We start from the raw sequence: 23,967 nt of genomic DNA, 5'->3' as shown, positions 1-23,967 counted from the left end.
AAATGAAGCTTTACTATACCTACCTTTTTTTCCCCAAGAAAGAAAGGAGTGTGCTTATAACCAACTGAAGACTTAACTCATGTATCAGAAAAATTCTTAGAAAAATAATTACAAAATGTGTTTGCCATCACCTAACATATGGTAAATTGTCAGGTTAGTTTAATCATATTCTATAATAGAGTCACAGATCTCACAGGTTAGGAGAGGCAAAACATTCCAAGCTTAGAAATAACATTGAAAATTACCCAAAATTATATTACTAACTCATAATTTTTATCACTGCTTCTAATTCCTCACAACCAATTTTCTTGAGTGCTTCCCTTATCATCTATTCACTTGAAATACTAAAACAGAATTTTTATTTCAGATGTCAAATTACTGGATAAGAACTAAATCTCGCATTACCCACATGGGAAAATGCATCCCCTCTACGCAGCTCTCTTATTACTCTTTTAATGATTCATGCTGTGTACAGTATCTTTAGAACTAACATTGGTAGAAATGGTAGATTAAATCTGAATTAGAGTATCAGTATCACTATGGTCACCAAAAAAAAAGAAATCCAATGACACTCTGGAGAATTTTCTGCTCACACGGAACATCTTGGAAGCATGTGATTTCCATGACTTAAACATCACATGCTAGTAAAGTAATGCTCAAATTTCTCCAAGCCAGGCTTCAACCGTACATGAACCATCAACTTCCAGATGCTCAAGCTGGATTAGAAAAGGCAGAGGAACCAGAGATCAAATTGCCAACATCCACTGGCTCATTGAAAAAGCAAGAGAGTTCCAGAAAAACATCTACTTCTGCTTTATTGACTGTGCCAAAACCTTCGACTGTGTGGATCACAACAAACTGGAAAATTCTTCAAGAGATGGGAATACCAGACCACCTGACCTGCCTCTTGAGAAACCTGTATGCAGGTCAGGAAGCAACAGTTAGAACTGGACATGGAACAACAGACTGGTTCCTAATAGGAAAAGGAGTACGTCAAGGCTGTATATTGTCACCCTGCTTATTTAACTTATGAGCAGAGTACATCATGAGAAACTCCCAGGTGGCACAGTGGTAAAGAACCTGCCTGCTGATGCAGGAAATGCAAGAGATGCAGGTTTGACCCCTGGGTTGGAAAGAGCCCCTTGAGTAGGAAGTGGCAGCCCACACCAGTGTTCTTGCCTGAAAAATTCTAGGGACAGAGGATGCTGGCAGGCTACAGTCCATGGGGTCTCAAAGAGTTGGACATGACTGAACACAGAACACTACCAAAGTACCCATGACATTTTTCACAGAACTAAAACAAATAATCCTAAAATTCATATGGAACCATGAAAGACCCAGCATTGCCAAAGCAATCCTGAAGAAAAAGAACAAAGCAGGAGGCATAACCCTCCCAAACTTCAGACAACACTACAAAGCTAGAGTAATCAAAGCAGCATGGTTATTGACACAAAAACAGCCATGGATCAATGGAACAGAAAAGAGAGCCCAGAATTAAACCCACACACCTACAGTTAATTGATCTTCAACAAAGGAGGTGAGAGTATACAATGGGGCAAAGTCTCTTCAGCAAATGGTATTCGGAAAGCTGGACAGCATATGTAAATCAATGAGGTTGGAACATACTCTCACACCATACACAAAAATAAACTCAAAATGGCTTGAAGATTTAACATAAGACATGACACCATAAAATGCCTTTAAGAGATCATAGGCAAAACATTTTGATATAAATTGTACTAATGTTTTCTTAGGTCAGTCCCTAAGGCAATAGTAGAGAAGGAAATGGCAACCCACTCCAGTATTCTTGCTTGGAGAATCCTGTGGATAGAGGAGCCTGGTGGACTGCTGTCGATAGGGTCGCACAGAGTCGGACATGACTGAAGTGACTTAGCGTGCATACATGCATTGGAGAAGGAAATGGCAACCCACTCCAGTATTCTTGCCTGGAGAATCCCAGGGACAGAGGAGCCTGGTGGGCTGTCGTCTATGGGGTTGCACAGAGTCGGACACGACTGAAATGACTTAGTAGCAGCAGCAGCAAGGCAATAGAAATAAAAATAAACAAATGGGACCTAATCAAACCTACAAACTTTAGCATAGGAAAGGAAGTCATAAACAAAAAGATAGCATACCAAATGGGAGGAATTACTTGCAAATGATGTGACCCACAAGGGTTTCACTTCCAAAATGAAACAGCTCCTACAACTCAACAACAAAAACCAAACAATCCAATTGAAAAATAGGCAGAAGACCTTAACAGACATTTCTCCAAAGAATAAATACAAATGGCCAACAGGCACATGAAAAGATTGCTCATTATTAGAGAAATGCAAATCAGTACTACAAAGAAGTACCACCTCACACCATTCAGAATGGCCATCATTAAGAAATCTACAAATAACAAATGCTGGAGAGGGTGTCAAGAAAAAGGAACTCTCCTGCCATTGATGAGAATGTAGGTTGGTGCGGTCACTGTGGAAAACAGTATAGAAGTTCCTCAGAAAACTAAAAACAGAATTACCATATGATCCAGCAATCCTATTCCTGGGCATATATCTAGACAAAACTATAATTCAGGACGATACATGCACCCCTATGTTCATAGCAGAACTATTCACAATAGCCAAGACGTAGAACAACTTAAATGTCCATCGACAGGAATGGACAAAGAAGATGTGGTACATACATACAGTGGAATATTACTCAGCCGTACAAGCGAAACAGTGCCATGTGCAGCAACGTGGAGGCGACTAAAGATTGTCATGCTAAGTGAAATCAGTCACAAGGAGAAAGCCACTGTATGATGTCATTTAAATGTGGAATCTAAAATGTGACACAGACAAGCCTATCTATGAAGCAGAAACAGACTCACAGACAGAGAAAAGACTTGTGGCTGCCAATGGGCAAGGAAAGGGACAGACTCAGAGTTTGAGGTTAGCAGATGCACACCATTACATTTAGAATGGATAAACCACAGGTCTTACCGTATAGCACAGGGAACTATATCCAGTCTCCTGGGATCAACCATAATGGAAAAGAATATAAAACAAGAACGCATATGTATGTAAAACTGAATCACTTTGGTGTGCAGCAGAAATTAACATTGTAAATCAGCTATACTTCAATAAATAAATAAATACAATTTTAAATAAACACATACTTCTTACATTTGACAGGGTGCCCCATCTCGGGAGAGAAGAAAATCTAGTCCTTAAAGGAATTAATTATTAATAAAATAAAAATAATGATCAAAAATTATAAAGAAAGAATCAGTGTAGAATACATGTGGGGAAAGAAAGAAATCTGTGTAAATTCAAGAGAGACCAACTCGCCCTCTGCATACAGGAGGAAAAAGCATCTGGAAGGCAAACGGAAAGAGTAATTTTTCACTGAGTTAACTGAACTGAGTTCATGATTGTTTGGGCCCTTATAGAATAATTATATCTGGCATTTATACTCCACAATGTAGGAAACATGGTAGAGTGTACCGAAAAGTAAAGTTGTTCTCCAAAGGCCAAAACAAACACAGCTAAGAAAAAAAGTAGTAAGCCTTAAGTTTTTAATAAGCCCAAAGCTTTAAAAAGAAAGTGGTAAGTTTAAACCAACACCTGACTGTCCTGGAAGCAAGATCAGACAGTCCCAGTATCTATGAGGTAGAAATCTCTCAAAAAACGGCAGCCACCATCAGGGAAAAGTAGACATTAAAAATCTACCCTCCAACAAAGAGCTGACATGAATTTTTCTTAGCCTGCACTGCAAGCCCAGGAGGGGAGGTGGGATGAGAAATAGGTTTGCCCTTTTAAAATTTACACTAAGTAGTTGTTTAAAAATCTCCAAGCTAAGAACTCAACATAGGGATCTCAGACTGATAATATTTCCATGGTGTCTGTCAGAAACAAAAGCAAAATCGTTCTAGAGGGACAGAATCTCAATTCAGGGAACAAAGCACAGAATTTTTCACAGATAAAACCCCACTTAAAATGAATTCCCAGTCCAAAATTATAAAGCATACAGGTAGTAATCAACGGTACATGAATCTCAGGCAGCACAAGTATCACATGTACCACCACCTGCCCCCTCTCCCTGAGCTCAAATAAAAGAAACACAGGGACTATACATCTGCTTAAAATGTTCAAATACATCAAAGATGGATATTAAAACATGAGAAAAGAGCAGAACACTATAAGGTTGGAGGACAGATTTCAAAAAGAGTGAAGTGCATTTACAGGCATGAATGTCCAGTTAGGTATTCTCACTGGGAATCGGAGGTCACAAAGTTGCAAGGAAGATGACCAAGGCTTGGGTCATAAATAACCTTGTGCTCTGTATTACTCAGGACTCCGTTTGCAAGTGACAGGATCACTTTTGCCCAGAGGGTATTTTGTTGTTGGCTCACCTCACCAAGAAGGACAAGGACAGGGTTGGAATAAGAATTAGAGACTCTCATTCTTTCTGGATCTCTCACTACTACTCTTTTCTTGGTGAATACTTCATTCTCACCTACCACACACCAGTTTTCTCCAAAAAGTGGAAAACAATGCCACTTGTAGTTTTTGATCCACATTTTTACTTTTTACTTTCTTTTTTAAAAAGTTGTGCTAAGATATACATGACATGATTGCTGGGAGAAATATCAGTAACCTCAGATATGCAGATGACACTACCCTTATGGCAGAAAGTGAAGAAGAACTAAAGAGCCTCCTGATGAACATGAAAGAAGAGAGTGAAAAAGTTGGCTTAAAGCTCAACATTCATAAAACGAAGATCATGGCATCTGGTCCCATCACTTCATGGGAAATAGATAGGGAAACAATGGAAACAGTGACAGACTTTATTTTAGGGGGTTTCAAAATCACTGCAGATGGTGACTGCAGCCATGAAATTAAAAGACGCTTACTCCTTAGAAGGAACATTATGACCAACCTAGACAGCATATTAAAAAGCAGAGACATTACTTTGTCAACAAAGGTTAGTCTAGTCAAGGCTATGGCTTTTCCAGTAGTCATGTATGGATGTGAGGGTTGGACTATAAAGAAAGCTGAGCGCCAAAGAATTGATGCTTTTGAACTGTGGTGTTGGAGAAGACTCTTGAGAGTCCCTTGGACTGCAAGGAGATCCAACCAGTCCATCCTAAAGGATATCAGTCCTGGGTGTTCATTGAAACGACTGATGTTGAAGCTGAAACTCCAATCCTTTGGCCACCTGATGCGAAGAGCTGACTCACTTGAAAAAACCCTGATGCTAGGAAAGATTGAGGGCAGGAGGAGAAGGGGACAACAGAGGGTGAGATGCTTGGATGGCATCACTGACGTGATGGACGTGAGTTTGAGTAAACTCCGGGAGTTGGTGATGAACAGGGAGGCCTGGCGTACTGTGGTTCATGGGGTCACAAAGAGTCAGACACGACTGAATTGAACTGATACATGACACAATTAATTAAACATTTTTAAGTGTGAAGTCAGTGGTATGACGGAGAAGGCACTGGTGACCCACTCCAGTGTTCTTGCCTGGAGAATCCCATGGACAGGGGAGCCTGGTGGGCTGCCGTCTGTGGGGTCGCACAGAGTCGGACACGACTGACGCAAAGCAGCAGTAGTATTAAGAACATTCACGTTGTTGTGCACCTGTCACGACTATCCATCTGCAGAATGTTTTCATCATCTTGTACTGGAACTGTACCCCCGAGACAATAACTCCTCATTCCTCTCTCTTTGCAGCCCCTGGTAACCACTGTTCTATTTCTGTCTCTCTGAATTTGACTACTCCCAAATAGTTCATACAACTGGAATAATGCAATATTTATCTTTTTGTATCTGTCTTTATTCACTACACCACTTTTTTTTGACCAGGAAGGAAAATGCTTTCTCTGTACACATGCTTCTATCTCCTTGCTCTATTTTGAAAATCCTTTTTTTTTTAATATAACTTTATTTATTTTAATTGGAGGCTAATTACAATATTGTATTGGTTTTGCCATACATTGACATGAATCCTATTTTGAAAATCCTAAGAGAAGACTCTAATTGGTTTGGCTTGAGTGACATGCTTACATCTAGACCAAGAGGTTGATGGGTGCTATGATGTGCTCAGCTCAGGGGGTTGCATGACCACCCTAGAATCTTCCCCAATTCTCTGTGTGCACATACCTTCTCAAAGAGCCCTTCCTTGTTCTTTTGATCTAAAATAGCATCTCACATCATCTAGACACTGTATTATGCTTTTTGGAGCACTTATAACTGTCTATTACAGAAAAGATTTATTTGCTTTTTACTTCCCCTACCACTAGAATGTAAGAGTTATAACATGAGGGACCTTCTCTCTCTTGCTCACCTCTGTGCTCCCAGTACCTGGAACACTGCCTGGACCATAGTAGGAGCTCAATAAACATTTTAAATTAATTCATTAGTTGGAGATTGAAGTGGAGTTATAGATTTAGTACTCATTGATAAAAGTGATTAAAAGAAATTAATTATGCTTCTACCTCTCGTGAAGATAAGCAATTACAAATTGAATGAAATTGAACTCTGCATATATATTTATATGAACATAGTAATTAAACAAGGAATTTATGCACAAATAGCAAGAAAGTTATACTTTCTAAAAACAGATAATTGTAGAAAATATAACCTTGCATGATGGATGCATAGGTTAGAGTCCTGAGGTTGCAATAGATTAAACCCTTTCTGAAATTGTTTTCTGTTGCCAAGCATTTAAACTATAAATGTGAATGTATAAACCCATCAGGTGTGTGTGCACATAAATGTAAATATATAAACCTATCAGGTGTGTGTACACCTACACAAACACACACACATACATTTTTACTGGTTAACTTTGGAAACTAGCGAAGCACATACAAGTTTAAAGCCATAGTGGGCAATGCAGTTCATTCAAAATTGCCCTTGACTGTAGCCAGGTAAATCCAGATACTCAGGAACACAACTTCACAGTGTCATTGCCAACCCTCATTATCATCTCTTGGATCTTGTTTACTGTGGCTGCCTCAGTTCTCTTCCCCTACCTGTCATTAACCTCAAGGGCAGGGCAAGGCAAAGGGGAACTAGGAGCAAAGTAGGGACTGAATTGAAAAATACAAGAAACAAGTAGGCAAAAATAATCTCTTGTTTTTCTGACTTCTTGGTGCTGCTGTCCATCTTTTACAGCCCTTAGAGTTTATTATTATCCTTATGATATATAAGGAGCATCCCAAAGGTAAGCAGCACTGCACCTCAGCTGAATCTACCCTACTCACAAGGTTCCTCAAAATTACATCTTTCATATCTCCTCCAACCTATCCACCCACATGTTACCACCAAATTCAGTGAGAACTCCAATTCTTGGTAAGAAAACAGTTTAATCAAACTGCACTGCTTCAAAGTTGTCTTCTACCCATCAGCTGTTATCCCTGCTGAACTTCTCTATGTGTTAAAGAATTATTTTTTCTAACTACCTATCAGAACCAGAAAATAAGCTCTCCGTGGCAGCTTTTTGCCTTTCTTCTTAGATTAAATAGATTCACACCCTAAACCATCTGGGAACCAACCCCCATATTCAGTCTTTAGGAAATAGGAAAGGTAGATATGGTTTGTCTAAGAGTAGTTGATTTAAATCATAATACCACTCTGTCTCATTTACAGTAATGGTTAATCATTTATTCTTAAATACCAGGGGCTCAAGAATGGCCATGCACATACTAAATGCATATCAAATTAATCTAAATTCTACTTTTCACCTATCCATCACCCTGATTATGTGTTGCTCATGTAATGTGATCATCTGCCCTCAGCTTAAGAACTAGCATTACTCAGATGGAAAGATATACCATGTTCTTGGATTGGAAGAATCAATATAGTCAAAATGATTATACTATTCAAGGCAATGTACAGATTCAACACAATCTGTAGCAAATTATCAATGGCATTTTTCACAAAATTTTTAGAACAAAAAGTTTTTAATTTGCATGGAAACATAAAAGGCACTAAATAGCCAAAGAAATTCTGAGAAAGGAAAATGGAACTGGAGGAATAAGGCTCCCTCACTTTATACTACAAAGCTACAGTCATCAAAACAGTATAGTACTGGCACAAAAACAGAAATGTAGATCAATGGAACAGGATACAAAGTTCAGAAGTAAACCCACACACCTATGGTCAGTCTGTGACAAAGGAGGCAAGACTGTACAATGGCAAAAACACAGTCTCTTCAATAAATGATGCTGGGGAAACTGGAAAGCTACATGTAAAACAATTAGAATATTCGCCAACACCATACACAAAAATACACTCAGAATGGATTAAAGACCTAAATATAAGACTGGATGCTATAAAACTCTTAGAAGAAAACATAGGAAGAACACTCTTTGACATAAATCACAGCAATACCTTTATGGGTCCACCTCCCAGAGTAATGAAAATAAAAAGCAAAAATAAACAAATGGGACCTAATTAAACTCAAAAGCATCTGCAAAGTAAAGGAAACCATAAAGAAAACAAAAAGACAACCCATAGGATGGGAGAAAATATTTGCAAACGAAGCAACTTACAAGGGATTAATCTCCAAAATATACAAGCAGTTCATGCAACTCAATATCAAAAACAAAACCAAAAACAACCAATCAAAAAATGAGCAAATGATCTAAATAGACATTTCTCTAAGAAAGACATATGGATAGCCAAAAACACATGAAGAAATACTGAACGTTGCTAATTATTAGAGAAAATCAAAACTAAAGAGGTATCACCTCATACAGGTCAGAATATGCGTGTGCTCAGTTATGTCCAACTCTGTGACTCTGTGGATTGTAACCCACCAGGCTTGTCTATTCATAGGATTCTCCAGGCAGGAATACTGGAGCAAGTTGCCTTTTCCTCCTCCAAGGGATCTTCCTGACCAGGGATTGAACCTGTGTCTCCTGCATCTCCTGAATTGGCAGGCTGATTCTTTACCACTGAGCCACCTGGGAGGCCCACCAGTCAGAATGGCCATCATCAAAAAATCTACAAATAATAAATCCTGGAGAGGATGCAAAGGAAAAGAGAACATTCCTACACTGTTGGTGAGAATGTAAGTTGATACAACTATTTGGAGAATGGAGGTTCTCCTAGGTGGCCCTGGTGGGAAAGAGTCTGCCTGCCAGTGCAGGAAACACAAGAGACATGGGTCCAATCCCTGGGTCAAGAAGATCCCTTGGAGTAGGAAGTGGTGGACAGAGGAGCCTGGCAGGCTACAACCATGGTGTCCCTAAGTCAGACACAACTGAGCACACAATATAGAGAAAAGCATGGAGGTTCCTTTCAGTACTAAAAAGGGAATGACCATATGATCTAGCAATTCCACTCCTGACTATATATCCAGAGAAAACCACAATTCAAAAAGATACATGTACCCCAATGTTCATTGCAGCACTACTCACAATAGCTAAGACATGGAAGCAAATTAAATGTCTATTGACAGAGGAATGGATAAAGAAGATGAGGTATATATGTACAGTGGAATATTACTGAGACATAAAAAAGAATGAAATAATGCCATTTGCAGCAGCATGGATGGGCCTAGACATTATCATCCTAAATGAAGTCACACAGAGACAAAAATCATATGATATCACTTATATGTAGAATCTAGAAAACTTATACAAATGAATTTATTTATAAAACAGAACAGACTCAGACTTTGAAAACAAACTTAATGGTTACCGAAGAGGAGAGATTGGAGGAGGGATCAGTTAGGAGTTTGGGGATTAACATATACATCCTACTATATATAAAACAGATAACCAACAAGGACCTATTGTATGTACAGAGAGCTGATCAATGTTCTATAATAACCTATGGGAAAAGAATCTGAAAAATAGATACATGTATAACTGAGTCACTTTGCTATACAGCTGAAACTAACATTGTAAATCAGCTACTCCAATGTAAAATAAAAATTGAATTTAAAAAAATAGCATCATGAAAAAGTACTCATTGATAATTAGTTTATATAGTTAAAATATTTTGATTTTAAATAAATAATTTAACAGTTGGATTTTCCTGAGTATATGTGGGAATTTTTGACTTAACAACTTGTAGAGAATTTGTGTGCCTTGAAATCACATTTCTGTATAATATTTGCTATGATTAGGAAACTGTATTATAAGCCTGGAATCTGCATCTTTGAAAATGGGTTACAAAGCTACTAATTCTTACTATAAATCATAGACTTCTTAGATAGATTTTGGGAATGTACTTTAAAAAAAACATTATAATACTGGCCATGATAAATGGCCATTTTTCTGCCACTAATTGGGTAATCAAACTGTCACATTTTAAAGGATTCCCTTTGGTTTAATATCTGCAGATCTAGTCATCCTGTCACTCTGTGGCTGCTGCAGTGCACAAGTTACCATTCAACCTTCTCCTTTTCTCCAAGATGGACAGTTTGGTCAGAGGTTACTATGAGGGTCAAAGAACTGGCTTCTTTTCCTGTAGCTGGTAAACCTATGGGACTTTGGTCTATCAGATATTTGCTATAGCTTATATATTTTCATACTTTTGCAATAACTTAGATTCTTTGTTTCTTTCATAGGACAATGAAGGTCAAACAGCTCTACATTATGGTAAGATGTTTTTAAATTATTACTAATTATATTTGACTTTATTTGCTTATCTCAGCTTTGTCCCAACACTACGTAGCGCTTGGGAAAATGCCAGCCACTAGGTAGAGCCTGGTGGGCTGCCGTCTATGGGGTCGCACAGAATCGGACACGACTGAAGCGACTTAGCAGCAGCAAAGCTACAATAACTTTATGTTTAAAAAATAGATTAGTAACCTCTAAAGTTGATCATATGTTAAAATTCTTATGGACACACTCACAATGAATTGAGCATTTCTACACAGTCAACAGAAATGAAGGTTCCTCCAATCCCCTTTTGAAACTTCATTATTTCATTCCTGTTATTATCAATGACAACTAAGATTCTAACCATTGTTACTTAGGAGCTAGAATCTCTCCTGTAAGAAATACTTTCTTGATGTGAAGAAAAATAGATTTGATTTTTTAATTTATTTCTTCTATTAACTGATTAGCCTCGTTAAGTAATTTTCACTTAAATAATCTGTAAAATAGAGGATAATCTGTAAAATGGAAGTAATATGACTCTTAAGGAGCTCCTGGTAAGAGGTAAGAGATAATAAAGTACTTTGGAAACTGTGAAGTACTAGAAAAAGTATTGCTACTTTTATTGTATTTGGATATGAACATGGTTGAATAAGGGCTTCCCAGGTGGGTCAGTGGGTAAAGAATCCTCCTGCAATGCAGGAAATGTGGGTTTGATCCCTGGGTCAGGAAGATCCTCTAGAGGAGGGCATGGGAATCCACTCCAGTATTCTTGCCTGGAGAATCTTATGGACAGAGAAGCCTGGTGGGCTGCAGTCCATAGGGTCGCAAAGAGTTGGATGCGACTGAAGTGACTGAGCGTGCACGCACGCACACGCGCGCGCACACACACACACACACACACACAGTTGAATAAAAGACAGCCATCAATATTTAAACTAGTATATATCAAGAACATCAATAAGAAACAATCAAATGGAAAAAATAGACCCCCAAAACAGATAGCTCACAAACGAAAAAGAGCCAGATAAGCAATAAACAAGATGCTTGCCCTCACCAATAACTTCCAAGAACTATGAATAATCTGAGATCATACACTATTTGAACTCTTACCAGTTAGCCTGATGCAGTTTTATGGATGCTAGCAAAGACACAAAACTCATGGATCAGAGACAAAAGACTATTGTTCACAGCACAGCAAGCAGCATGAGCTTCATGTTTGTGTCATTTCCCCTTGAGTCCCATGGGAGCTACAAAGAGCAGCCCCAGCAGATCTCAGACACAGTGTCATGGCTTAGAAATCCTAAGCTTAGGGAACTCCAGCCTTTTATAATAAGCTGCCAGCAGACCTGCCCAAACTTTGCCCTGGAGAACACATGTCTTTATCATACTGGACAATAAACAAACCTGCCTTCTATTCTAGAAGGAAGCAGTACCTCCGTTGACAAAGGTCATTCACAATATTAACATCTTTTGAAAGACAGTCTAGCACAAAAGCTATCTTTACCTCTGGTCACACGGTGTACAGAAACATGAGAATCCCTTGGAGAAATGTCTCCCAACAATAATTAGGGGATGCAGATTAAAACATTCAGATATAACTTCACACAGATTGGCAACATGTAAATATGTGCACCAGGGCTTCCCCGGTGGCTCAGCAGTAAAGAACCCACCTGCAATGCAGGAGCCACAGGAGATGCAGGTTCGATCCATGGGTCAGGAAGATCCCCTGGAGGAGGGCATAGCAACCCACTCCAGTATTCTTGCCTGGAGAATCCCATGGACAGAGGAGCCTGATGGGCTACAGTCCAAGGGGTTACAAAGAGTCGGACACGACTGAAGCGACTTAGCATACACATAGCATGCACGCAACATGTGCAAAGAGTAGAACTGGGATGTGGAGGAACAAAAACTCTCATATACTGCTATTGGGAATGTCCAACCATTACATCACTTTGGAGGTGAATTTAGCAAAAATCTAGTGAAGTTGAAGGTATGGGTACACATACCCTACAACCTGGCAATTTCACTTCTAGTATATTCCCTGGAAATACTCCCCAACATGTGTATAATGAAACATAATTAAGAACATGTATTGCAGCATTACTTGTAATAGCCAAAAACTTGTTTTATTAGCCTTTATATTCTTCTGTTTCTATACTTAAAATAGATAGGTTGCATATATATATATATATATATATACACACACACACATATATGCATACATGTAAATTTTGTTACCAAATACCTTTGAAAGGTGTGCCCATCACAGTATACAAGAAATCTCAAGGCTCCTTTCTATAAACAGCCCTCTGAAGTAGTTATTGTTTTCTGCAATTTATAAATGAGGAAATCAAAACTCAAAGAAGTTAGTAAACTTACCTAACAGAGCCAGAAATTCAAACCCATTATCTCTAAATTTACCAGGAAAGGAGAGAAAAACAAATGCCTTCCCCTCCCACTTTCCACAGTGCTCACATCTCTCACTCTGCAAACATGTTCATATAAGTCTGTCATATATCTCCTCTAACATCACCAAATGCTGGCTACTCTGAACTCTGATTTTCAGTCTAGGAAAAAACTTTTCTGAGCTTCCTTCTTACCTGTTTGAACCAGGCATTAAGTGAAGCACTCCAACAGTGACTGTGAGGTCTTCACCAAAAAATTCGGGGCTGCGCCTTATTCCTGACGTCTGACTTCAAGAAGCAAACTGACTTTTGTTTCAAAATATGTGCCATGAGGTCCAGAGTGTACCGCTCTGCTTAAAAAGACAACTCTGCCAATGCAACCTCCTTTGAAAAGGAGGAAGTTCCACACACTAAAATTAAGTTCTTTAAAAAGTGTGTTGCGTAAGCAGTGTAAGTGGATTCGTGGGACTTCATTGGAACTGTTATGAACGTGCTTGAGGCTCATCAGCTTTCAATGAGCCATTCAAGGGCTGCGTTAGGGCCTGGGGACCATGGTGACTGACAACTCAAAGTGCAGGTGTGAAGGGACCACTCAGCTTCCTAGTGAAGCGAAACAGAACTGCTTAGAAAGCAAGATCTGCTTATCAGGAGCAGAAGGAAGGAAACACTTCATCTAAGAAGAAAAAGATACTGTGTTAATTTTATCAGAGATTGATCGTATTGTTAAATGCTCACATTGTTAGTGTTAGTCTCTCAGTCGTGTCCAACTCTTTGCAACCCAATGGACTGTACCCTGCCAGGCTCCTCTGTCCATGGGATTCTCCAGGCAAGAATACTGGAATGGATTGCCATTCCCTTCTCCAGAGGATCTTCCTGACCCAGGGATTGAACCCAGCTCTTCTGCATTGCAGGCAGATTCTTTACCATCTGAGCTACAGGGAAGTCCCATTAAATGCTCTGTTAATCCTCAGCTGGAAACAAAACTGTCCTTGGAACAATATCCTAGTCCTTCTAAACTCCTCATATGTGGAAAATATGTTTTAGTTTCTCTCTTCTTAAACAAGTTCATTGGATCAAAAAGTTAAAGTGAGAGATTGAATCAGATGCAGGGAGCTCAAATCCGATGGTCTGTGACTACCTAGAGGGGTGGGATGGGGTAGGAGGGAGGCTCAGGAGGGAGGGGACATACATATACCTATAGCTGATTCATGTTGAAATAGGGCAGAAACCAACACAATATTGTAAAACAGTTGTCGTCTAATTTAAAATAGCAAAAATCTTTAAAAAAAAGAAATACCCTTTATACATACACAAGTTTAGAAAATGTGTGGCATGTCTAAAAAGAAAGCAAATTATTAGTTCTTATTTCCATCCCTTCAATCCTTCTTTCATTCAGTAGACATTTTTTAGTATCTTCTCTGTGGCACGTGTTGTGTTTTCCTTTCATTTCTCCATCCAGAAACTGTAGAAACACCAGACTAAATATGCCCTTGAGAATGTAGATGAGTCATTCTGTCATCCGTAGTTAACCATTAGGGGTAAATGCCTTTACCGATGTGGGAATGTGTCCATTTAATTTGATATGTGTAAACTTCATTTCTGAATAGTAACAGGGTAGACATTATTCGAAGGTCTTTCTGACTGGCTTCAAAATAAGCTATATTTTCTTTTCATTCTGATACGAAAAAATTCTCTAAGATATATTAAGTGAAAGGAGTAAAGTGAAGAACAGTATATATACTCTGCTGCCATGAATATATCTGTACATATTTGCTAGTAAATGAAAGATACACAAAAGTGAATGTTGATTGCCTAAGGGAGGAAGTGTGGAGCTTGAATACAAGCACAGAATAAAAGTTTTTTCCTATAAACCCTTTAATGACTTCTGTATTTGGAACCATGTACATATATTACCTATTTGAAAATTAAATTTAAATGATTTAAAATCTAAATATTATATAGGCTCTATTAGTATTGTAAATACCACTTAACTTCTTAATTGTAATTGATTCATTCAGATATTGGAGAAGGCAATGGCAATGCACTCCGGTGCTCTTGCCTGGAAAATCCCATGGACGGAGGAGCCTGGTAGGCTGCAGTCCATGGGGTCGCTAAGAGTCGGACACAACTGAGCGTCTTCACTTTCATTTTTCACTTTCATGCATTGGAGAAGGAAATGGCAACCCACTCCAGTGTTCTTGCCTGGAGAATCCCAGGGACGGGGGAGCCTCGTGGGCTGCCGTCTATGGGGTCGCACAAAGTCGGATACGACTGAAGCGACTTAGCAGCCACAGCAGCATTCAGGTATTTAATGAACATCAACTATTTGCTGGATAAATATACCAAACATGTTTTTTAAGCTAACAGATGTCGCCGGACATTGGGTGTCCTTCACCTCCCACCCTAAATAAATAAGGACCTGGTAACCATAGTGTTAGTGTGTGAGTCAGCACTGTATCTAATCTGGGGGCTTGGATTTCAGTGCCAGCAAACCCTGGAAATGATGCTTCATGAGGAATGGGAAGTTGGAACTGAGACCCTGCACATAAACCAAGACCCTCTAAGGACTGCATCCCCAGTAGGAAAAAAAAAAAAAAAATTGTCTTAGGAAAAATTGACCTACTAGTGTAAGGAAGGACAACAAGGTTATCTGCCATAGACCAGAATGTGGGTGGGAAAAAAAAGCCCCATCTCAAGCAAGTTTGGGGTTTAAATTTATATTGTCTCAGAAATTCTCATGTTGAGAAATTAACATAGTAAGTGCACTCAGCTGGTTACCCCTAAAGGGCCTGGCAGAAGCAAATGCTAAACTTCTCTCCCTTAACTAATACAGCACAAAATTCCTACAGAAAGAAGTTCTGCTGAAAATGAGCTCACAGTTCAAACTTACAGAATACACTTGAGTGAATGTCAGCAGACACAGTCAACCACAGGATTAGACTTTAAGGAATTTAAGTAAAACTGGATAGAAATTATCAGGAAAAAAAAAAATGTGTGTAAAATCAAGGATTCACAAACACAAGAACAAGACACTCCAAAAAAGAACAAGGGAATTTCAAAGAGAATGAAGTAGAATTTCAGTAAATGAAAAGTTACAGAAATCTTACGATATGAATAGGTTAAAGTGCAGAATTCGCACAAATTTAAAAAAAAAAAACTGGTGAACTGAAAGGTAGTTCTAAGAGGCACTGCAGAAAGATAACGAAATGAAATTGCAGAAGAAACACTGAGTGTAAAATGATGAACCGCATAAAAATACTGAGTGCAGGATGCCAGACACAAAAGAAGTATGTACTGTGTGCTTCCATTTATATGAAGATCAAAAACAGGAAGAACTCATCTCCATCATTAGCACACAGGATATCGGTCACCTTGGGGAACTGGGTAGGTAGCATTTGAAAGGGTTGAACAAGGTGAGAGTGCTTCTGAGATTCTAATAATGATCTGACTCTTGATCTGTGTGCCAGTTAGTTACATGGATAAATTCATCATAAGAAAGTTTTTTATTTTGGTACTCTTTTGTATGTATTTTATACTCAAATAAAATTTACACACACACACACACATTCAAACCTTCATAGATAAGATGGTGGTGTTACTGTTTTCATACATATAATCTCTTAATGTTTCCAACAGATGCCTTAGCTAGGCCCTGTTTTCCTTTATTTACAGATAAAAAACTGAAGTCCAGAGAGGTGAAGTAACCTTGACAGGGTAACATGTTGTAGGTGGCAAAGCCAAAATACCTGTCCAGGTCTTCTAATTCTACTTCCAGTCTTTTCATAACTCCATAAATAATTACAGTCCTAGTATCCTTTTAAAGCACACATAATTTTTTGGAAGATAATCTTTTATAGAAATAAATGAAAATCTTTATCATTGGTCACCCTGATCAGTGGGTCAGGCTGTTTTTCAAGACTGTACTTGTGAATAAACACACATATATATGTTCATTTATGTGCCTTTATATTCCTATTTCTGTTCATTAAGAGTCACTGGATAATCATAAAAATTATTTATCCTTGAATTAGGAATCCTGCCCAAGATTAATCTAGTCAAATGATCCCTTTCTCTCATATTATTGTAGAAATAACAAGACTAATACCATATATGTTATAATCAAGATAATTAAACACTCAAATAGTATTAGAGGTTTTAGCATTACAAATATATAAAACTAAAATATTCTGACAACTCAGAAATATTTCATGAAATTAATACTTTAAAGGTGCAATTTAATTTTTAATTTAGATTTTCTTACTAGGTCACTAGACTTTTGCCCAATTTTAAGACTGTCAAAACAGAGTTTTGCTTGTAATAATAATGTTGATACTTATAATTTATTAAGCACCTACTATCTGCCAGGGAATCTGCTGGGCATATTTTATCCATTTAGTCACTTAATATTATTGAATTTTTTATTTAATAGACATTCAATAGCTATTTGTTGATTTTATTTTATTTTAGGACCCTTAACCTGTTCTTAGAACTTTCATAACACTCTAAGTATGGTTAAATCCAGTGATTGCACACAATGTTGGGGATGTCTTGGGGGCTTAGCTATTTTTTTTTATGAATTACAGTTTGGCTTGACAGCTGTCCTTGTGTTGACAGCTCTTCTGATTATAGCAGTTGTCAAACTCCATCCTTAAGCAGGTTGTAAATCCTGCCTTCTTCCGATTAAAACTGGGTCAGAGCCAATGGCAGGTTAACTAGAGGCCAGTGTTCTGCTACTGTATGTCCTTACTGGTTTGTTCAAAATGCATTTTGCATAGTGGCATACTAAACCTTCATTTGCCTCTGTTTTATTTTGGTATTTTTGAACTTTCAGGTATCAGTCCTCCTGTTATTTTGTGATTAAACATGGTCTTTGCTGAAGAGCATATTAGTGTAAGTGTGGGCTTCCTTGTAAATGGCCTGTTAGTCCTCTCCTCCTCCCCCTCCACTGGGAATACTAACATCATTGCATCTGTGTCTCCCAGGGGAAATCAAGGCTTTTCCTTGCACGTGCAGTCATGTGATTTCAGAGTGGGCAGGCTTTGTATCCTCATGAGCCCTCGATCTTCCACGTAAAGCACCATCTGTTCTGTTCCTTGCACGCTGTTACAGGGCAGTGGGAGGAGGCATTAGAGTGAAAATAAATAAAATAAAAAAAGAAAGAAATTCATCATCAAAACCCTGAGGATTAATGGAGTCAGAAGGCTCACTGCTCTGAATGAAAATTCATCTTCACCTGTGCCAGTGTCAGGGCTGCCTCCATGGCACTTGACAAATAGAGGTTCCCAGGGCACCATAAATCCAGCAACTATTCTAATCCCCATAGGCTGGCTCAAGCCTTTCCGAGATGAGCTTATGACTGGTTTTGTATTTTGCGGCACATTGTAGGCACTAGTATCCCCTCATTAATTTGGTAAAACGTTAGCACCCCTTCCTTCTCATCTCGCTCTCATCTTCTTTGTCTTTGTCCATTTTGAGAGGGTGAGCAGCTCACATGTTTCTAAAAGACGACTCTGCCTTGTGAATTGTGCTTCACTGAAGACGCCAAAGGCAGAGAAGTCAATTAACTAATGAATTTTGAGCAAATACTAATCTCTAATACTGTGTTAGATGAAGAGGAGAATATAGAAAAGTATATAATCAAGTAGCTCACCATCTAATTGGGAGCACAGAGCATATAATTTCAAATACTGTTGGGCACCTCTACACGCAGGGGGTTGTGTGCTAAATGTAAACAATATTGATGCCTATCCAAGAGGTACTACAAGTGCCTTCCTCATTCCAGGGTAAGATTCACTTGTGTGTTTTCTTCTCGTCCTTTAAATCAGTCTTTCTCCTTTTGTCCTTTATTTTTTTCTTCCTACTGCAACTTCCTGACCGCTTGTGCTTTTGTACCAGTCTTTGCATAAACCCCAGGAATTTGTTAACAAAACTCCTTTCCTTGTGGGTAACATATCCCTTACTCTGAAGTTACTGTTTTGTAACCCTTAAATTCCAAATTTAAATCTCACTTCATAGGTACAGTTGAGCTAAAATTTCATTTATATATGTTGGGTTAGAGGATTGTTATACAGACCAGTTAAGCCTTTTCTCAAGTAGTTAGCTGTAGTTCTCTGTATGTAAAACAGTTTTAAGCTCCATTTCTGGGTTGGTATTCATAACTTGTGTCATACTGCTGAAAAAGTCACATCGTCATACAGGTTGTATGAAATTAATGCCCCTTTGCCTGACATAGCCAGCTTAGTGTCTTCAGCCATAGTCCACATCTACTGAGCCTTGATCTTTATGCTTAGCAGTCTCAAGTGTTGGGTTAGATTTGAGCTCAAGCATGATCTGACAGACCCTGGTAGTTATTACCCTGTATTACAGATTTATACACTAGGAAATTTATTCCTCTGATACTGCTTTAAAAGTTCCAATTTTAAAACCTAACCAAGTATTTCTCACAATGAGTTGAGAGTGATAGCTGCAGCAAAAAGGTTAAATGATTATTCCTTAAAATATAAATGTCATGTAGCTAGTTCTGTGCAGGATAAATATCCTCTTTCACAGCTCCCTGATATTAGGCAATGTGTCTTTAACTTTGTTTTATTTTCTAAGAGACTGTCTTCCATTGGAATCTAACTTGGTGTATACAGTGTTTCATGGTAAAACCTTTCAAAAATGTAAAATTTGAAAATGTTCACTTGGGGAGATAATATTAAACTTTCAAAGGAATATTATAATCCTGAACACTTTATTGATAAAGATATTCTATCTCTGCCTTCCTCCCTGTCTGAAGCATATCCCCAAAGATGATCTCAACCCATTAACACCTGTCCCAGGATTAGAATAGGCAGATTGGCCTTTCTGTACCTCTTTCTCCTGAGCCTCCCAGGTTGCACAGTGGTAAAAAAATCCGCCTGCCAATGGTTCAGTAGCTGGGTCAGGAAATGGCATCCTGCTCTAGTATCCTTGCCTGGAAAATGCCATCGACAGAAGAGCCTGGTAGGCTAGAATCCATAGGGTTGCAAAGTTGGACATGACATAGTACACACACACATCTTTTTCTCCTACTCTATATTCATTTATTCAAATATTAATTTAACATTTGTAATTCTAGTAGTCATCGAAGAATTCCCACTTAAGGCAGAGAGATAGGGTTCCCAAGTGGTCTGACTTTAGCTTAGAAAAATTTCTATCTTCCATTTATGTTCCCTTGGAACCACCCCTGAGTCTGTGCTATTATGGATTAGAGTTTGGTACCTAAGTTTTCAGGATGGATAATACCAAGAATCACCAAAGCTTTCCCAGACTTATCACAGCCTTGTTTCAGCTGTTGGCTCTGTGCCCACTTCACAGCTTTTAACCAAGGAGCCCTGTGCTAGAAGCACCCACCAGGGGAAAGACGACAATCAAAGGAGCCATGCAAACTTCTTTATCTTTATCTGAGTACCAACGAAGTGGAAAAGAAGAAATGTTCCTAGTAAGTAATTTAAAGCCAAACTCCCAGAAAGTTCTGCTTCCACTTAAGATAGAGAAAATAGCAACAGAATATTGTTTCCACACTAACAAAAAGAAAATGCTAAATAATCTGCAAAGTTGTGCTTTTTAAAAAAGCCATCAGATAGCAGAAGTTGCATGTCAGCAAAGTAAACCAGATTCCAAAGAATGACAAGCCCCTGTAAGACACACCAACTGTTTTGCTTTTGATAGAACAGCTGAGGAAGAGGCAGCCACCATAAATGCAGATAAGAAGAAAACAGCTAAAATTAAATTCTAAAAGTGAGCTGGTATGACATTTTAACATCAGACCCAAGAACACGTTTCACTCATGTACTCTTTCATTAACTGGGTGCTGTTAGACAAATTGAGAACAGAGAGCTCCATCCTCAGTGGTACACAGGAATGAAAGACTGCCACTTCCCTAGACCATTATTTCATACAAAGAAAAACCCTTAAGCCACTGGGGGACGAGCAGAAAGCTTTTCTGTTCTCTCCTCCTCTTCTGGGGCTAGGGAGATATCCACTGCCTTTGGAGGAGGAGTGAAAGGTAAACCTGTCTGCCACTGGGAAGGACAGGGAACCCCTGAGCTCAAGACCCCTCACTGACACAAAGCAGAGGTCTCTTGCCCCTTGAGGGCAGGACAGGAAGTTCCCACTCAGGACATATTTCCTCTCACACAAGGCAGGGTTTGGCTGACATTTGGGGGAGCTAGGAGGATGCAGGAATGTTGAGAAATTTCCACCTCAGAGTAACCCAAAAGCATGAAGAGCTCTGTCCCACTCTCACCATGAGCCTCACTCTGAGAAATAAGCAGTAGCAGTCTTATTGATAAGGAAGGAGAAAGAATACAGATGGTAGATATGCAGCTGGCTAGATATTTCAGACTACTGAAAGCTGAGCGTGGAGTGAAAATACTGAAAATACCTTCTGGCACCCAACTCTTTACAACTAAGCATAAGGCAGCAACAGCCCACAGCTGGAGGAATTTAAAGCCTTTGATGCACTAAAGTTACCCATAGCAACAGCAAATCAAACCCAGTTCAATGGCTGACTGACTCAACACCCATACTAATGGCATGACGAAAGAAAAAGTATGCCCATTTCTGGTTGTAAATAGTATTATTTACTTCAGCCTCCACTGTCCTCCTGCATACAGTTTCTGCATTCAAAAATTGTGAAGCATAAAAAAAGCAAGGAAAAAACAACCATTGTCATGCAATAAATGAGTGATTGATAGAACAAGTAAATAAAAATTCAGCCAAGGATATGAAAGACCTGAACCATAGTATCAACCTAGGTCAAGTATCAACCTTGACCTAATTGACATCTATGGAATGTTAACACCTAATATACATTTTTTAATATAAATATGGAATATTTACTAAGATAGACCATACTCTAGGCCATAAAACAAACCTTTAAAAAATATAAAAGAAATCATACAAAGTTTGCTCTGTGACCACCATGGAATTAAATTAGAAATCAACAGACACATATCTGGAAAATCCCTAATTGTGAGAGACTTAAACACACTTGTAAATAATTCATAGGTCAAAGAGGAAATTCCAAGAGAATTAAGAAAATAGTTTTAACTGAATGAAATTAAAACACCCTATCAAAAGTTGTGAGATGCAGCTAAAGCAGTGCTTAGAGGGAAACTGAATGCTTTTATTTAAGAAAAAGAAAGGTTTCAAATGAGTGATCTAAGATTCCACCGTAAAATTTTTTTTAAAAAAAAAAGCAAATTAAGCCCAAAGTACATATAGTAATAAAATAAAGATCAAAGCAGAAATCACTGAAATAAAAAAATCAATGAAACCATTGAAAACCTTTGAAAAGGTCAATAATACTGATTGACCTCTAGCCAGACCAGTTTAGAAAAGGAAAAACAAATTACCAATTTCAGAAATGAAAGAGAGTTGTCAACACAGATCGTGCAGATATTATGAAGCAAATAAAGGAACACTATTTGCAATTTTTACCAATAAATTAGATAACTTAAGAGTAAATGGACAAATTTCCAAAAGACACAAACAAAATTCTCTCAAAAAGAAACTGAGAACCTAGATAGCCCTGTATCTATTGAAGAGATTGAATCTGCCACTGAAAACTTTACCACAACAAAATCCCCAGGCCCTGACTGCTTCACTGTGAATTCTACTAAATATTTAAGGAAGAAATAATAACAATTCTACACACAAACTCTTCCAGAAAATGGGGAGGGAACCCTGCCCAGTGAATTCTATGAGGCCAACATTACCCTAATACCGAAACCAGAAAAAGACCCTACAGGAAAGGAAAACTATGATATGTCTCATGAGTATGATGCAAACATCTTTTATTAAAGTGTTAGCAAATTGAACATAGCAACATACAGAAAGGATAAGTTATAACCAAATGTGTTTATCCCAGGAATATAAGGTTGGTTCAGACGCTGAAAATCATTGCATTTCACCCCATCAGACAAATCAAAACCAAAACTAAAACATGAGCATCTCAATGTGTGTAGAAGAAGTCACTGAAAAAGTGAACCTCCTTCATGATTTGGGGAGAAAAAAAAAGGGAGCAAAATAGGAATAGAAGGGAACTTCTTCAACCTGAAGCAATCATTAGCTGATATCAGCCTTAATGGTAAAATGCTGAATGACTTTTACTCAAAATTCCTTCTGAGTGGGAACAAAGCAAAGGTGTCTACTCTCTCCACTTTGATTCAGCATTGTACTGGAAGTTTTAGACAGTGCCTTAAAGCAAAGGAAGGGTTCCAACACCCTTTACTGCCCTCCTAGAGAGAATTACTCCATGATCTTTATAGCGAATATTTTTGTTGGTCTGTTTCTGGGCCGTCTATTCTGTTCCATTGACCTGTTTTTCTTTTTCTTTTTTTTTTTTTGCCAATACCAAACTGCCTTAACTATTATAGCTTTATCATAAGTCTTAAAGTGAGATGGTGTCTGTCTTCCAGCTTCTTCTACTTCAATACTGTGTTGGCTCCTCTGGGTCTCTTGCTGCTCCATATAAACTGTACGGTTTGTTCATATCCACAGCCTGACTTGCTGGGATTTTGGTTGGGAAGAACTGACATCTTAAGATTGAATCTTTCTATACATGAACATAATAAATAATTGGAGAGATAGTCTTTGTTGATTTTGTTTAGAGATTTATAATTTTCCTCATATAAATCTTATACATATCATGTTAGAATTATACTCAAGTATTGCATTTTGGGGATACTAATGTAAATGGTATTATGTTTTTAATTTCAAATTCCACTTGTCCATTGCTGGTGTATAGAAAAGCAATTGACTTTTGTACATTAGTGTTATATCCTGCAATGTTGTTATAATTGCTTATTTGTCCCAGGAGGGTTTTTTGGTCAGTTCTTTTGGATTTACTAAGATAATATCATCTGCAAACAAAGATATTTTTATTTCTTTCTCCCTAATCTGTATACCTTTTATTTCCTTTTCATGTCT

At 38.2% G+C, this 23,967-nt stretch overlaps 1 protein-coding gene across 5 annotated transcripts in view; it reads left to right on the top strand.

Annotated features, from left to right (window-relative positions):
- ACBD6 (acyl-CoA binding domain containing 6) overlaps positions 1-23,967 on the top strand; it is a 204,393-nt gene that overhangs the window by 162,160 nt on the left and 18,266 nt on the right. Inside the window, exons 7-9 of one of the 5 annotated variants that reach the window (XM_060396672.1) lie at positions 8,936-9,066; positions 10,573-10,603; positions 17,843-17,901. The exons of 1 other annotated variant lie outside the window; for it this stretch is intronic. In XM_060396672.1, coding sequence (XP_060252655.1) covers positions 8,936-9,066; positions 10,573-10,603; positions 17,843-17,872 — 192 coding nt within the window. In that variant the 3' untranslated portion in view covers positions 17,873-17,901. The remainder of the gene's footprint in view (positions 1-8,935; positions 9,067-10,572; positions 10,604-17,842; positions 17,902-23,967) is intronic. 3 more of the 5 variants (XM_060396671.1, XM_012187664.4, XM_004013842.5) reach the window with 3 other exon arrangements.

The sequence above is a fragment of the Ovis aries genome, chromosome 12 (assembly GCF_016772045.2).
Source record: "Ovis aries strain OAR_USU_Benz2616 breed Rambouillet chromosome 12, ARS-UI_Ramb_v3.0, whole genome shotgun sequence".
NCBI lineage: Eukaryota > Metazoa > Chordata > Mammalia > Artiodactyla > Bovidae > Ovis > Ovis aries.
Note: the sequence above shows the minus strand (reverse complement) of the source record. Positions and strands in the feature narration are given on the sequence as shown.